Genomic DNA, 17,225 nt, shown 5'->3' with positions numbered 1-17,225 from the left:
ACTCACCACATCTACAGCCTCGCCACGATACCAGAAAAAGAGGATAAACCACCGGAGATACGCTCATCACAAGCGGAGCCGCCGTTGTAGCAAAACCCTAAACCAGAAAACGCAAGCATATCGGGAGAGATGGAGGGGATCGAGTAGCAGCAAAGAAAAGATGAACAGATGTTAAAGCCGGACGCCTCCGACGTCGTCACGCGCTCGCACGCGCTACCAACGCCGGAGCTGCAACAAGAGGTGTTCCAAGGTCGTCGAGAGAGAAAAGTTGGAGGAGAGAGAAAAAAATCTGCTTCCTTTTTAGGTGGGTGAGATTATCTGTGACATTTTCAACATATTCTGTAGTTTTTTTATGAATGATATTATTCCTACAAGACTATGGGGTAGAATCAATGGCTAGTAAAAAATATAAGTGTCCACTGCTTTTATTTTTACCAGAATATTGTGGATGGAAACTGACCAAGCTTTGTGCACGACGTGGAAAAAATATGCTTATGTTTTAAGAAATTGAGAATGATCTTAATGTATTTTCCTTGGTTCCACTTTATTACGGAAGAGAAACAGATAGAAATTTGTTTTTCCAACGAATAAATAAATACTAGTTTTCCATATAGAACTTTCAGATTACTTTGAGTAATTACTCGGTAAACAAATTCAACATGGCGAGTACTTAAAACTAGTTTACGATGGAATGAACTTTGAGTACATATTAGAAAGAAAAATGAAGTATTAATATACAAATTTTGTGTGCAGCTGAATAACATTGGACCATTGACATTGAAGCAAAGTCAAATGAGAAATGGAGTTAGGCTAGTTAAGGACGTTGCTTTATAATTTTACTACATTGAATTTGTCTTAAGATTGTGGAGTAGTCAGAGAGACGTCTTTCCTTTGTCCATCACCACAATTTATATGCGTATATTTACACAAACGGAAAGACATTCTGAGTTATTTTCAACAACAATTTATCGTACGTTGAGATTAATAAAGCTATGTAAATGTATGAAGAATTACACAACACATGTTTTCTTGCTGTTTTCAAAAGAACAAAACAAATGTTTTCTTGCTAAAACGTGCCATAAGGGGAACAATAATACTCGCAAAGTTGCAATCTCTAATTATTACTTTTTCCGTTTCATATTAAGTGTCGTTTTAGATTGAGACACACATATTAAGAAATCATTTAATTTTGTATACTTTCAATATAAAAACATCATTATCCATAGACCTATTCATATTTTAACCTATAAAAAATAAACATGAAAATAAAATTAATAAATTATGCATTGGAATACAAAAACCAACACTTACTTTGCAACGAAATTTTTTCTCTAGAACAATACTTCGTATGAAATGGAAGGAGTAGTAATTTTTAAAAAGTTCAAGTGGAAGAAAAGATCGCCATAATAAAACATTAAATATGTATAGACAGCTGAGAAGCGAGAACAAATGTAGTTTCACATTACTTACAAAAATAATTATGTCTTACATAATTTTGAATACATGTATGATTAAAGTAAGAATATAAGAGCATTAATAACTCCAAAAACATCTATATAAGAATCATCTAGCCAATGATCAGACATTATACTAATTTAAAACATTTGAACACAAGAAGTATTAACGTGTATATTTGATGCTTACATATCAGAGCGATCCACTCGACTAAAAATTAAAAAAAGGTGTTGAAAAAAAATACTAAAATCATGAGTTAAAGTAAAAAGAGTTTAAGTAAAGTAAGTAAACACAGTATACACAAAGGCACATAAATAGTAGCCTCCATAGTTCTTGGGAAAGCAACACTCTCGATTAAGTGTATGTACCTGACAAGTGAATCAGATCTCAATGGATTTAACTGACACTTGTCTGCTTCTAACTTTCAGCTTACGACAAAACACACACAAGTAACGACGTGTCCATTTAATCCCAATATAGGTTAGATTTGGGTTGTATCAGTATCTCAGACTTTGGTGAAGAAACCAACTTTTTTTTCTTTTGAAGCACCCGACTCAGTGAATTGACATTACATCCATTGGATACTTGATTATATGATACCACAAATAAACTTTTTTCCTTACTGAAGTCAGTCTTTTGTGTCTATTTTCTCTTTCATATTGATTTATTTTGCTGAAATGATATTTTCTGTTTATTTCAATAAGGCCATAAAAAGACGTTTACGACATATCGAAATCATAAGAAGTACCAAAAGTAGAACCCACAATCTTTTTAACTTACACGCTCGAAATTCTGTCATATTCATATACAAAGCCTCTTTCTTTTTGTCTCTAGTTATGTCTAATTCCTATCTGATGCGATGCGACATAACATATAAGCAGTGGCGGACCTACATGCAACTTAGGGGGTTCAATTGACACCCCATAAATTTTTAGTTTTTCCTTATAGCTTATAGATTTATTAAGCTTGAACCCATTTGTTTTTGTTCTTGACAATGAATTTTATGTTTTGACACCGGTAATAAATTTTCCTCGGTCCGCCACTGCATATAAGCCACCAACGAAAATCTCTATCATACAGGTCAATCCCAAAATCAAAACAAAACATTTATATATTATAGGGCCATCCAATAGATAAGCCTCTAAAGGGAACATGGCTGATGAATATAATTGACTGTATTTGTATCTCTTGTTGATGGATCCGTTTTTTAGGTCACGAACTCGTATACATCTCCTCCTTTTTTTTGAAAACTTGCATCGTCTACATCTCCTTTAAAAGAACAGGAAAATATTTTGAATCTATATATGTGGAAACTATAAACTATTTACAATTATTTATTGTGCATGGCGTAGAAGCGATGACGCAAAGATGATGACGCAGAGGAGAATCCTCTCTAGTGAGGGGTTCGAACTTTAAACAATAAAGCATGCATGTGGTTCTAAACTCTGAATTCATGACCACAGAAAAATCCATATTTTAGCATCTTCCTCGTCAACGCACCCATATAGACGTATATGTATGGTCCAAAAATACGTACTCTGTACGTTCTTTTTAAGTTCAATGTATCACATATATAGTCTTTGATAGAGCCTGTGCATATGATATTCTCTAAAAGAACATCCCATTATCAAAACTTTAAATTCAAAAGAATTTAACCGTAACATATATTTAATCGTTATAGCAAATAATACAGCAGCCGGACTATTGAGTGTCCAGGTTTGCATATAAAAGAAAATATAATACACCAGCAGGACCATTGAGTGTTCAGATTTTAATATAAAAGAAAATATATAAGTTACATTAATAAGTGTTTTTTTTCAAGGATCGAACAAAATGGTATTTAAACTTTGTATACAATTTATACAGTTTACTTTACAAAGATAATGGAAAGTAATGTTTTAGCATCTCTATTGGAGGAATAGTTCAGAGTAATAAAATACTTTCAAAATTAGTTTCATGACCATTGTTTAAAAAGAAATAAAAAATAAGGAATTCCATAAAAAAAGGTGTGTATATAAATATGTCAGAAAATGCTACGAGGAGATATGCGTAACTCCATAAAAACAAGTTAGTAGTATAAGAAAAAAGAAAATGAACGGAATTCGTAGGAGTTTATCATTGCAGTATAAAAAGATCAGAGGTCTTCCATTAACCGTACGTGAAAGGTAAAATTTAAAAAATTGGAAGTAAATGTAATGCATGTCGCCTAAACTCGGACACTGTGGGAGTTGACTTTGAATGGTCGGAATATAATATCTCCTAAATGCAAAGATTTGTGATGAAAGGAATAAAAGAAAAAGTGGAGTAAACGACATATACAATAATGGAAGCAGATGAATAATAAGGAACCAAAATCAAAGACGACCGGCGATGATCAAGGTAAAAGTCCAACCTCAACCGACACTTTTGGCAGACAGACTCTCGTTAGTCTCATTCTATTTTCTTTTTGTCAACTTTTGCAACACAAAACACGTTTGAACTTCAGACTTTAGAGTCAAATGTACACATGGTTTTAAGATGGGGGTTCGACAGTAATAATATGGTTTTAAGATCACTAAGCACGGGTTTAAGCATCTAGACTCACCAGAGCACAAAACCCCCCTCTCTTTTTTTACTGGTTTACTATTTTAACAGATCGCCCACGAGTTTCAAAGATGATGATCGGTTCACTTGGGCTTTTCTAGGGATACGGTTTGTTAACTAGAAGCCCAATCTGAGTGAAGGATAATTAAAAGACTTGTTACAAATCAATTTTTTCTTACATAGACAGCTAGTAACAAATCATAGTCGTCTCACTTGTTTAATTTTGCACCTAACATAGCCAAGTATAAGCCATTTGGTAGATTATCCATTTAACCTAACATAGCCAAGTGCCGAAAAAACACCAATAACATAACCTAGACTATTCGGACGAACTAACTTTAACTGATGTTTAGGACTACAAGAATATCCAATGCATCCAGCCACAGGGAATAACCAATCTTCTATTTCTCACAACACCGTAGCTGCTTCTAGCGTTTTCAGTAATAACCTTCCCGTTAGTCCCACTTCCAGAACTCTCACCAATTGCCAATCACCACCGTCAGAACTTAAGCTTACACGTCTACGCTCTAGAGTTCATGATGACAACTAATCCTAGCGCTTATAAAAATCCTTGTTTAGCACATTACTAACACACAAAGGAAGACAACAACAACACCAACAAATACTCTTCTCTCATCACATTTTCTCAAACATCCTCTAAACTCACGTGCTTCCCACATGGCTACGGAGCTTACACAAACCCCCACCGTTAAATCCGCTGTGTCAATAACAAAAACGCCACCACCAGTCCACGGTGATCGAGCCTACGTAACATTTCTGGCTGGAAACGGTGACTACGTGAAAGGAGTCGTAGGTTTAGCCAAAGGACTAAGAAAAGTCAAGTCAGCGTATCCACTCGTTGTGGCTGTATTACCAGACGTCCCAGAGGAGCACCGTCGCATACTTGTGGAACAAGGTTGCATTGTCCGCGAGATCGAGCCCGTTTACCCACCCGAGAACCAAACTCAGTTTGCCATGGCTTATTACGTCATCAACTACTCCAAACTCCGTATCTGGAAGGTACTCACACAATACACCGTTCCCTTTTTTTGGTTATATAACCTAGCTTGTAGAAGGGGCTAATGCTCTGTTTTGTGTTAATGTGCAGTTTGTGGAGTACAGTAAAATGATATATTTGGACGGTGACATTCAAGTTTACGAAAACATCGATCACTTGTTCGATCTCCCTGATGGATATTTCTACGCGGTGATGGACTGTTTCTGCGAGAAGACATGGAGCCACACGCCGCAGTACAAGATCGGGTACTGCCAACAATAATGTCCTAAGAAAGTTCAGTTGCCGAGGGCGGAGCTTGGAGAACCACCGGCTCTTTACTTCAACGCCGGTATGTTCGTGTTCGAACCCGGCCTAGATACTTACGAGGATCTGCTAAGAACCTTAAAGATCACTCCCCCAACTCCTTTCGCTGAACAGGTAAGAGATAAAACTAAGTGATCTGACTGGATCTTCTCTGTTTTCTTGCTCTGTTTTTTAAGTTGTGGGATTTCATGGTGCAGGACTTTCTGAACATGTACCTGAGAACATGAAGGTACACCATTAGGGACGATGAGATTCTATATTTCCATTTGCTACGCATGTTCATGTTGCCTTGTTTCAGTTTAACGTCGCCTATCCGACTACTGGTGACCAGAAGCAAGCCCGGTCCGTAGGAGAAGCAAAAGAAGCGGTGGAGTAGGGCAGACAAGAATTATCAAAAAAATATTAAGCTAAATTTTTATTTTTAAAATTCATCCACCTAATTAATGTACATATTTTGGTTTTGATTAGGGCATCCATCAGTCTTGGACAGACGCTGGTCCAGAAGAAGCCCGATGAGCAGAAACAGTAAGATCTCTTACCTTTTTAGTTCATCTTCACGCTCTTATTTTGTAGCTTTCGTGTTAGGTTTACGTAACTATTGCTCTTCTAATCATAGCACGTCTTGAAATCTTCTTCCGTGTTCGATATTATAACTAAGCTTCGTATTTACACAAAAACATACATGTATAATAGTTTAATACTAGTTTTATGGTCTATTATTACTAGTTATTGAGGTTGACATTTGTTGATGCAGCCGTGGTAAGAGACGACTCTCCCAAGAAGTCAGTAAAGATGGTTTTGTTTCTTGCTGCCGCCATGCTTTGTGCTATAGCATTTGGGGAATTTGTGAATCATTTCTTGAAGGAGGACCGGGATCAAAGAAACCTACGAGAACTATGGGAAAGTTTGCTTCAGCCAAATGTAGATTCATGTATCAACGAAGTGACAAAATGTTAAAGCCATTCAGGCCAAGGCTTGCCAGATAATAACCGTGAGAACGGCAGTCAAAGTTAGCATAGTTTCATAGTTTCTTTTTGTTTTTCGGCACCAAAGTTTTCATTAATGGAACTAAGTGATTACAATAGTTCAACAAAATAGTGTACAAGAATAGATACACAAACTTAAACAAGTTTGATAAGATGTTATAGAAAATATCAAAATTACTATTTGCGATCCAATCTATCATATCTCACTTCAAAATCTTCAAACGAATTCGATTAGTTTCATACTTTCATTTCTTTTCTTTTTTTTTTCCTGCGAGCTCATTAATTACATCTTTTAACTCCAAAATAAACATTTGATGATCACTGTCCATTACGCTGTACATAGATATATGGTTTTGAAATCTGCTCTCCCCCTTATGAGTTATACTATCACACCATGATAGTTAACAAAACTAGCTCAAAAATACATACAAACGAACGATCGAAATCAATTCATCTATTGTATATCAACAAAACATATTTAATATTCAGCAATCATTTTGTGATTATCAATTTTGAATATTATAAAACTAAATTAAGAGTATCTCCACTAACTAAAAATGGAAAGAATATTTGTTTAGAACAGAAAACTAAACTTATTGGGCCAAACGGCCCATTAGAATACAAACCAAATAAACCTTAAAAATTTTCCTTCATATAAATTGCTGATGGCTTTGCAAGCGTAGAAAACCCTAAAAAGCGTCGTCGATTGCCAAAGCCGTCAATCTTCTTGTGGCTCAGCGAAGATGAAGGTACGTTTAGTGACGGCAGGCAATGAGCGTCTTATATTTTCATTGACTTCTCGTTTGCTCATTTTGTTCTCTATGTCTCCGTGTTTCAGTTAAACGTCGCGAATCCAACCACTGGTTGCCAGAAGAAGCTCGAGATCGACGATGACCAGAAACTGTAAGAGCCTTCTCCTCTGATTGATGATGATACTGTGAAAATTCTAGGTCTAGTTTCTAGTGAACATAAGTACATTTTCACTTCATTTAGTTTTCGTATCTTGTTCTTATAGTTGCTTAACAGACCATATGATTTGTTTCATTACAGAAATTAAGTTTCTTGTCTCCGACCGACCAATAGCATTGTCTGGATCCTAGTTAGTCTTTTTGATCTATGGATGTTTTGAGCTTGATACATGTTTGAAGATGTTACTTGAACCTTCTCCTATGTTTCATGTCTGAATACAAACATATTTATATATTAAAATTTTATGGTCTATGGTTATTAGTTTATTGAGCTTTGACATCTGTCTTGATGCAGCCGTGCTCTTTATGATAAGAGACTCTCCCAAGAAGTCAGTGGAGATGCTTTGGGCGAGGTGCACTTTCATCTTATCTTCTTGATTAATCTCTCATGATTAATCGAAGCAAACTGTGAAACTCTGTTTTTTTTTTTTTTTTTTTTTTTTGCAGGAGTTCAAGGGATACGTTTTCAAGATCATGGGTGGGTGTGACAAGCAAGGTTTCCCAATGAAGCAGGGAGTTTTGACTCCAGGACGTGTTCGCCTTTTGCTTCACCGAGGTAAATCAATCATCTTTTCCTCCTTTACAAAGCTTAAATCTTTGTTTTTTTTTTTTTTTTTAATGTAGACTTCTTACATTAGTTTGTTATGTTCTGAGCAGGAACTCCTTGCTTCAGAGGTCATGGAAGGAGGACTGGAGAGAGGAGAAGAAAGTCTGTTCGTGGTTGCATTGTCAGCCAAGATCTTTCTGTTCTCAACCTTGTCATTGTCAAGAAGGGTGAGAAGGATCTTCCCGGGCTTACCGATACCGAGAAGCCGAGGATGAGGGGGCCCAAGAGAGCTTCCAAGATCCGTAAACTGTTCAACCTCACCAAGGATGATGATGTCAGGAAGTACGTCAACACTTACCGCCGCAAGTTCACAAACAAGAAAGGTAAAGAAAGAGAATCAAAAACCACAATCTTGAGATTTTAGAATAATGGTTCTCTGAAACTTCTTTGGGGGATTGGTAAACACAGGTAAGGAAGTGAGCAAAGCCCCCAAGATCCAGAGGCTTGTGACTCCTTTGACCCTTCAGAGGAAGAGAGCTAGAATCGCCGACAAGAAGAAGAGGATTGCTAAGGCTAACTCTGATGCTGCTGAGTACCAGAAGCTTCTTGCCTCAAGGTTGAAGGAACAACGTGAGAAGAGGAGTGAAAGTTTGGCAAAGAAGAGGTCTAGACTCTCTTCTGCTGCTGCCAAGCCTTCCGTTACTGCTTGAGAATCACATTTCTAGTTTTGATTTCTATCTCGCGGAGTTACTTCGAGTTCTTGTTTCAGTTGTTACATCCATGACATGGGTGTAACACCACCTACTTTGGACTTGTGTTTCTTGATTTATGCTCTTAGTTAAAAAGACTATTTTAAATTCAATTTCTTGGTTCCTCTTTCATTACTCGTATTCACAATAAAAATGTTCCAACTCGCAACTCAAATTGTAAGAGGTGAAGTTATGAATAAACCATTCAAACATACAAACGTTCTGAGCTACTGAAAATGAGCAGTCATCAGTAGGAAACAGTCTTGCAAATCTGAAATACTGAAAAAGAAGAATACCTAATATATTTTTAAGGAAGAACCGTTCTTGTGGAGCACGCAACTCTACCACCACGGGTGCAAAGGTGGTTGCTGATAATTTTTTGTTTCTCGAAGTTCAAACCACTCTTTACTTATACGTTACACCAAATTACTGTTGAGGATTTGGCTGATTCCCAATATCCTCTCCCCTGTTTCATCAACCAAAAGTTATAAACCTAAATAGTATGAACAAAAGATGATGATATCAAGAAAATCATGTAGATCTTGATTCATAAACATACCCAAGGCGTCAACTTCGACTAACGAAGCTTCCAGATTCTTTTCCCTTGTTTCAAGCTCTGCGCGGAACTGTCTTACAGTGTTCAGAGTATCTAAAATGCTTTGCTTCACCTTAGCCACTTGATCAGAGACTGAGCAAGATTCTTTCAACTAGTCTAGGCATCCAAACCTTTTCCATTGTCTCCTTGAAAAGATTGCTATTAACATCGCATCTAAGGTGTTTAGCTTGTTTTTGCACACGAGTTCTCCAATAATTCTTTATTTCATTATCTGTTCTTCCCGGTAGATACTGTGCAATCTTCGACCACCTTTCATGTTTTAAGAAAACAATAAACAAACAAATATAAACAAACGTACAAAAATAAATATTTTCTATGAAAATGTTAACTAGTAAATGGGGAAGCAAGTATTTACATTAGCATCTTTGGTAACATACCTATTGCCCCAGAGAGAATGGAGTTTGAGGATCATAAACTGTTCTTCGAGAGTGATGTTGCCTCGTCTAACATCTGGTCGCAAGTAGTTGAGCCATCTTAACCTGCAACTCTTACCTGTTCTCTTAAGCCCTGCATGTTTGAACATATATTTAAGACATGCAAGACAAGATACAAAACGGGATTTATAGAAAACTTACTTGATGTTTAACAATAATAATAACGCCATGTGTTGGAGAGGAGTCTTGGTGGCTTTGGTTACTTGATGTACTGAGAGAGCCATTTGAAGCCTTCGCCATAACCCATCTTCCTGACGATGCTGCACATGAAAACCTCCAGTGGTCTTACGTTGGAATCGACTAGGTTCACTTTGCCCTTTCCCGTGGTGAAGTTGGAGAGGCCGAGATGGTAACGGAGCTCGTCTTCTGATGCAGCGTACGGTATGTCTATCTTGTTTCCCAGGATGAGGAAGGGGACGGTGGCTAGAGATTCGTCTGAGAGAAGTGCGTCCAGTTCCTTTTTCGATTCTGCGAATCTCTCCTTGTCGTATGCATCCACTAGGTACACCACAGCATCCACCTACAAGGAAAAAAAAGGAGTATAAATCATTGAAACTAACTGTTCATAAATCTTACCATTGAAGAAGCTTAAATGAGTTGAGAGACATTTGGAGTTAGAGACTATAATTCTACTATGCTTATCGAAAAAGCTTTTATTCACTGGAGAATTACCTTGGCGTAGTAGTCCTTCCAGACCCTGCGAGCAATCTGATGACCGCCCAAATCAAAAGCCTTGAACTTGATTTTGCCAATGCTAAGCTCCTCAGACGTTGGATGCTGCGTCGGCTGGTGCTGCACCAATCTCTGTTCCACCAAAATTTCAACCAATACATTAACATCTAGATAATGGAACAATAAGCTTTGTGTTCACAGTAATAACAATCATAATTCTGTCATATTCATATGCAAAGCCTCTTTCTTTTTGTCTCTAGTTATGTCTAATTCCTATCTGATGCGATGCGACATAACATATAAGCCACCAACGAAAATCTCTATCATACAGGTCAATCCCAAAATCAAAACAAAACATTTATATATTATAGGGCCTTCCAATAGATAAGCCTCTAAAGGGAACATGGCTGATGAATATAATTGACTGTATTTGTATCTCTTGTTGATGGATCCGTTTTTTAGGTCACGAACTCGTATACATCTCCTCCTTTTTTTTGAAAACTTGCATCGTCTACATCTCCTTTAAAAGAACAGGAAAATATTTTGAATCTATATATGTGGAAACTATAAACTATTTACAATTATTTATTGTGCATGGCGTAGAAGCGATGACGCAAAGATGATGACGCAGAGGAGAATCCTCTCTAGTGAGGGGTTCGAACTTTAAACAATAAAGCATGCATGTGGTTCTAAACTCTGAATTCATGACCACAGAAAAATCCATATTTTAGCATCTTCCTCGTCAACGCACCCATATAGACGTATATGTATGGTCCAAAAATACGTACTCTGTACGTTCTTTTTAAGTTCAATGTATCACATATATAGTCTTTGATAGAGCCTGTGCATATGATATTCTCTAAAAGAACATCCCATTATCAAAACTTTAAATTCAAAAGAATTTAACCGTAACATATATTTAATCGTTATAGCAAATAATACAGCAGCCGGACTATTGAGTGTCCAGGTTTGCATATAAAAGAAAATATAATACACCAGCAGGACCATTGAGTGTTCAGATTTTAATATAAAAGAAAATATATAAGTTACATTAATAAGTGTTTTTTTTCAAGGATCGAACAAAATGGTATTTAAACTTTGTATACAATTTATACAGTTTACTTTACAAAGATAATGGAAAGTAATGTTTTAGCATCTCTATTGGAGGAATAGTTCAGAGTAATAAAATACTTTCAAAATTAGTTTCATGACCATTGTTTAAAAAGAAATAAAAAATAAGGAATTCCATAAAAAAAGGTGTGTATATAAATATGTCAGAAAATGCTACGAGGAGATATGCGTAACTCCATAAAAACAAGTTAGTAGTATAAGAAAAAAGAAAATGAACGGAATTCGTAGGAGTTTATCATTGCAGTATAAAAAGATCAGAGGTCTTCCATTAACCGTACGTGAAAGGTAAAATTTAAAAAATTGGAAGTAAATGTAATGCATGTCGCCTAAACTCGGACACTGTGGGAGTTGACTTTGAATGGTCGGAATATAATATCTCCTAAATGCAAAGATTTGTGATGAAAGGAATAAAAGAAAAAGTGGAGTAAACGACATATACAATAATGGAAGCAGATGAATAATAAGGAACCAAAATCAAAGACGACCGGCGATGATCAAGGTAAAAGTCCAACCTCAACCGACACTTTTGGCAGACAGACTCTCGTTAGTCTCATTCTATTTTCTTTTTGTCAACTTTTGCAACACAAAACACGTTTGAACTTCAGACTTTAGAGTCAAATGTACACATGGTTTTAAGATGGGGGTTCGACAGTAATAATATGGTTTTAAGATCACTAAGCACGGGTTTAAGCATCTAGACTCACCAGAGCACAAAACCCCCCTCTCTTTTTTTACTGGTTTACTATTTTAACAGATCGCCCACGAGTTTCAAAGATGATGATCGGTTCACTTGGGCTTTTCTAGGGATACGGTTTGTTAACTAGAAGCCCAATCTGAGTGAAGGATAATTAAAAGACTTGTTACAAATCAATTTTTTCTTACATAGACAGCTAGTAACAAATCATAGTCGTCTCACTTGTTTAATTTTGCACCTAACATAGCCAAGTATAAGCCATTTGGTAGATTATCCATTTAACCTAACATAGCCAAGTGCCGAAAAAACACCAATAACATAACCTAGACTATTCGGACGAACTAACTTTAACTGATGTTTAGGACTACAAGAATATCCAATGCATCCAGCCACAGGGAATAACCAATCTTCTATTTCTCACAACACCGTAGCTGCTTCTAGCGTTTTCAGTAATAACCTTCCCGTTAGTCCCACTTCCAGAACTCTCACCAATTGCCAATCACCACCGTCAGAACTTAAGCTTACACGTCTACGCTCTAGAGTTCATGATGACAACTAATCCTAGCGCTTATAAAAATCCTTGTTTAGCACATTACTAACACACAAAGGAAGACAACAACAACACCAACAAATACTCTTCTCTCATCACATTTTCTCAAACATCCTCTAAACTCACGTGCTTCCCACATGGCTACGGAGCTTACACAAACCCCCACCGTTAAATCCGCTGTGTCAATAACAAAAACGCCACCACCAGTCCACGGTGATCGAGCCTACGTAACATTTCTGGCTGGAAACGGTGACTACGTGAAAGGAGTCGTAGGTTTAGCCAAAGGACTAAGAAAAGTCAAGTCAGCGTATCCACTCGTTGTGGCTGTATTACCAGACGTCCCAGAGGAGCACCGTCGCATACTTGTGGAACAAGGTTGCATTGTCCGCGAGATCGAGCCCGTTTACCCACCCGAGAACCAAACTCAGTTTGCCATGGCTTATTACGTCATCAACTACTCCAAACTCCGTATCTGGAAGGTACTCACACAATACACCGTTCCCTTTTTTTGGTTATATAACCTAGCTTGTAGAAGGGGCTAATGCTCTGTTTTGTGTTAATGTGCAGTTTGTGGAGTACAGTAAAATGATATATTTGGACGGTGACATTCAAGTTTACGAAAACATCGATCACTTGTTCGATCTCCCTGATGGATATTTCTACGCGGTGATGGACTGTTTCTGCGAGAAGACATGGAGCCACACGCCGCAGTACAAGATCGGGTACTGCCAACAATAATGTCCTAAGAAAGTTCAGTTGCCGAGGGCGGAGCTTGGAGAACCACCGGCTCTTTACTTCAACGCCGGTATGTTCGTGTTCGAACCCGGCCTAGATACTTACGAGGATCTGCTAAGAACCTTAAAGATCACTCCCCCAACTCCTTTCGCTGAACAGGTAAGAGATAAAACTAAGTGATCTGACTGGATCTTCTCTGTTTTCTTGCTCTGTTTTTTAAGTTGTGGGATTTCATGGTGCAGGACTTTCTGAACATGTACCTGAGAACATGAAGGTACACCATTAGGGACGATGAGATTCTATATTTCCATTTGCTACGCATGTTCATGTTGCCTTGTTTCAGTTTAACGTCGCCTATCCGACTACTGGTGACCAGAAGCAAGCCCGGTCCGTAGGAGAAGCAAAAGAAGCGGTGGAGTAGGGCAGACAAGAATTATCAAAAAAATATTAAGCTAAATTTTTATTTTTAAAATTCATCCACCTAATTAATGTACATATTTTGGTTTTGATTAGGGCATCCATCAGTCTTGGACAGACGCTGGTCCAGAAGAAGCCCGATGAGCAGAAACAGTAAGATCTCTTACCTTTTTAGTTCATCTTCACGCTCTTATTTTGTAGCTTTCGTGTTAGGTTTACGTAACTATTGCTCTTCTAATCATAGCACGTCTTGAAATCTTCTTCCGTGTTCGATATTATAACTAAGCTTCGTATTTACACAAAAACATACATGTATAATAGTTTAATACTAGTTTTATGGTCTATTATTACTAGTTATTGAGGTTGACATTTGTTGATGCAGCCGTGGTAAGAGACGACTCTCCCAAGAAGTCAGTAAAGATGGTTTTGTTTCTTGCTGCCGCCATGCTTTGTGCTATAGCATTTGGGGAATTTGTGAATCATTTCTTGAAGGAGGACCGGGATCAAAGAAACCTACGAGAACTATGGGAAAGTTTGCTTCAGCCAAATGTAGATTCATGTATCAACGAAGTGACAAAATGTTAAAGCCATTCAGGCCAAGGCTTGCCAGATAATAACCGTGAGAACGGCAGTCAAAGTTAGCATAGTTTCATAGTTTCTTTTTGTTTTTCGGCACCAAAGTTTTCATTAATGGAACTAAGTGATTACAATAGTTCAACAAAATAGTGTACAAGAATAGATACACAAACTTAAACAAGTTTGATAAGATGTTATAGAAAATATCAAAATTACTATTTGCGATCCAATCTATCATATCTCACTTCAAAATCTTCAAACGAATTCGATTAGTTTCATACTTTCATTTCTTTTCTTTTTTTTTTCCTGCGAGCTCATTAATTACATCTTTTAACTCCAAAATAAACATTTGATGATCACTGTCCATTACGCTGTACATAGATATATGGTTTTGAAATCTGCTCTCCCCCTTATGAGTTATACTATCACACCATGATAGTTAACAAAACTAGCTCAAAAATACATACAAACGAACGATCGAAATCAATTCATCTATTGTATATCAACAAAACATATTTAATATTCAGCAATCATTTTGTGATTATCAATTTTGAATATTATAAAACTAAATTAAGAGTATCTCCACTAACTAAAAATGGAAAGAATATTTGTTTAGAACAGAAAACTAAACTTATTGGGCCAAACGGCCCATTAGAATACAAACCAAATAAACCTTAAAAATTTTCCTTCATATAAATTGCTGATGGCTTTGCAAGCGTAGAAAACCCTAAAAAGCGTCGTCGATTGCCAAAGCCGTCAATCTTCTTGTGGCTCAGCGAAGATGAAGGTACGTTTAGTGACGGCAGGCAATGAGCGTCTTATATTTTCATTGACTTCTCGTTTGCTCATTTTGTTCTCTATGTCTCCGTGTTTCAGTTAAACGTCGCGAATCCAACCACTGGTTGCCAGAAGAAGCTCGAGATCGACGATGACCAGAAACTGTAAGAGCCTTCTCCTCTGATTGATGATGATACTGTGAAAATTCTAGGTCTAGTTTCTAGTGAACATAAGTACATTTTCACTTCATTTAGTTTTCGTATCTTGTTCTTATAGTTGCTTAACAGACCATATGATTTGTTTCATTACAGAAATTAAGTTTCTTGTCTCCGACCGACCAATAGCATTGTCTGGATCCTAGTTAGTCTTTTTGATCTATGGATGTTTTGAGCTTGATACATGTTTGAAGATGTTACTTGAACCTTCTCCTATGTTTCATGTCTGAATACAAACATATTTATATATTAAAATTTTATGGTCTATGGTTATTAGTTTATTGAGCTTTGACATCTGTCTTGATGCAGCCGTGCTCTTTATGATAAGAGACTCTCCCAAGAAGTCAGTGGAGATGCTTTGGGCGAGGTGCACTTTCATCTTATCTTCTTGATTAATCTCTCATGATTAATCGAAGCAAACTGTGAAACTCTGTTTTTTTTTTTTTTTTTTTTTTTGCAGGAGTTCAAGGGATACGTTTTCAAGATCATGGGTGGGTGTGACAAGCAAGGTTTCCCAATGAAGCAGGGAGTTTTGACTCCAGGACGTGTTCGCCTTTTGCTTCACCGAGGTAAATCAATCATCTTTTCCTCCTTTACAAAGCTTAAATCTTTGTTTTTTTTTTTTTTTTTAATGTAGACTTCTTACATTAGTTTGTTATGTTCTGAGCAGGAACTCCTTGCTTCAGAGGTCATGGAAGGAGGACTGGAGAGAGGAGAAGAAAGTCTGTTCGTGGTTGCATTGTCAGCCAAGATCTTTCTGTTCTCAACCTTGTCATTGTCAAGAAGGGTGAGAAGGATCTTCCCGGGCTTACCGATACCGAGAAGCCGAGGATGAGGGGGCCCAAGAGAGCTTCCAAGATCCGTAAACTGTTCAACCTCACCAAGGATGATGATGTCAGGAAGTACGTCAACACTTACCGCCGCAAGTTCACAAACAAGAAAGGTAAAGAAAGAGAATCAAAAACCACAATCTTGAGATTTTAGAATAATGGTTCTCTGAAACTTCTTTGGGGGATTGGTAAACACAGGTAAGGAAGTGAGCAAAGCCCCCAAGATCCAGAGGCTTGTGACTCCTTTGACCCTTCAGAGGAAGAGAGCTAGAATCGCCGACAAGAAGAAGAGGATTGCTAAGGCTAACTCTGATGCTGCTGAGTACCAGAAGCTTCTTGCCTCAAGGTTGAAGGAACAACGTGAGAAGAGGAGTGAAAGTTTGGCAAAGAAGAGGTCTAGACTCTCTTCTGCTGCTGCCAAGCCTTCCGTTACTGCTTGAGAATCACATTTCTAGTTTTGATTTCTATCTCGCGGAGTTACTTCGAGTTCTTGTTTCAGTTGTTACATCCATGACATGGGTGTAACACCACCTACTTTGGACTTGTGTTTCTTGATTTATGCTCTTAGTTAAAAAGACTATTTTAAATTCAATTTCTTGGTTCCTCTTTCATTACTCGTATTCACAATAAAAATGTTCCAACTCGCAACTCAAATTGTAAGAGGTGAAGTTATGAATAAACCATTCAAACATACAAACGTTCTGAGCTACTGAAAATGAGCAGTCATCAGTAGGAAACAGTCTTGCAAATCTGAAATACTGAAAAAGAAGAATACCTAATATATTTTTAAGGAAGAACCGTTCTTGTGGAGCACGCAACTCTACCACCACGGGTGCAAAGGTGGTTGCTGATAATTTTTTGTTTCTCGAAGTTCAAACCACTCTTTACTTATACGTTACACCAAATTACTGTTGAGGATTTGGCTGATTCCCAATATCCTCTCCCCTGTTTCATCAACCAAAAGTTATA

The 17,225-nt window shown here is 37.3% G+C and overlaps 3 protein-coding genes and 2 pseudogenes across 3 annotated transcripts; 4 read left to right on the top strand and 1 right to left on the bottom strand.

The window, feature by feature from the left end:
* Positions 1-4,495: 4,495 nt before the first annotated feature.
* Positions 4,496-6,543, top strand: LOC108849334 (galactinol synthase 1-like; annotated as a pseudogene).
* Positions 6,544-6,956: 413 nt separating this feature from the next.
* On the top strand, positions 6,957-8,722 carry LOC130511679 (40S ribosomal protein S6-1-like). The gene is made up of 6 exons (XM_057009055.1): positions 6,957-7,094; positions 7,184-7,248; positions 7,609-7,666; positions 7,761-7,869; positions 7,971-8,243; positions 8,329-8,722. Exons 1-6 carry the CDS (start codon positions 7,089-7,091, stop codon positions 8,568-8,570), a joined length of 753 nt encoding a protein of 250 aa, XP_056865035.1. The 5' UTR covers positions 6,957-7,088; the 3' UTR covers positions 8,571-8,722.
* Positions 8,723-9,334: 612 nt separating this feature from the next.
* Positions 9,335-10,523, bottom strand: LOC130511372 (GTP-binding protein SAR1A-like; the record flags this gene model as incomplete). The annotated part of the gene is made up of 4 exons (XM_057008330.1): positions 9,335-9,474; positions 9,603-9,732; positions 9,801-10,179; positions 10,332-10,523. Coding segments are annotated over 2 exons (513 nt in total), but the record flags the coding sequence as incomplete, so codon positions are not given.
* Positions 10,524-12,622: 2,099 nt separating this feature from the next.
* On the top strand, positions 12,623-14,670 carry LOC130494645 (galactinol synthase 1-like; annotated as a pseudogene).
* A 413-nt stretch (positions 14,671-15,083) lies between these two features.
* On the top strand, positions 15,084-16,848 carry LOC108848249 (40S ribosomal protein S6-1). Its single transcript, XM_018621564.2, has 6 exons — positions 15,084-15,221; positions 15,311-15,375; positions 15,736-15,793; positions 15,887-15,995; positions 16,097-16,369; positions 16,455-16,848. The coding sequence occupies exons 1-6, from the start codon at positions 15,216-15,218 to the stop codon at positions 16,694-16,696; spliced, it is 753 nt and encodes a 250-aa protein (XP_018477066.1). The 5' UTR covers positions 15,084-15,215; the 3' UTR covers positions 16,697-16,848.
* The last annotated feature ends 377 nt before the right edge of the window (positions 16,849-17,225 follow it).

Source organism: Raphanus sativus, chromosome 4 (assembly GCF_000801105.2).
Source record: "Raphanus sativus cultivar WK10039 chromosome 4, ASM80110v3, whole genome shotgun sequence".
Lineage (NCBI taxonomy): Eukaryota > Viridiplantae > Streptophyta > Magnoliopsida > Brassicales > Brassicaceae > Raphanus > Raphanus sativus.
The sequence above is the reverse complement of the archived record's forward strand: the minus strand, read 5'-3'. Positions and strand labels throughout refer to the sequence as shown.

Coding starts and splice junctions, on each gene's coding strand:
- LOC130511679 (XM_057009055.1), top strand. Junction 7,249..7,608: donor ATCGACGATGACCAGAAACT/GTAAGAGCCTTC, acceptor GTCTTGATGCAG/CCGTGCTCTTTATGATAAGA. Junction 8,244..8,328: donor CAAGTTCACAAACAAGAAAG/GTAAAGAAAGAG, acceptor TGGTAAACACAG/GTAAGGAAGTGAGCAAAGCC.
- LOC108848249 (XM_018621564.2), top strand. Junction 15,996..16,096: donor TCGCCTTTTGCTTCACCGAG/GTAAATCAATCA, acceptor TGTTCTGAGCAG/GAACTCCTTGCTTCAGAGGT. Junction 16,370..16,454: donor CAAGTTCACAAACAAGAAAG/GTAAAGAAAGAG, acceptor TGGTAAACACAG/GTAAGGAAGTGAGCAAAGCC.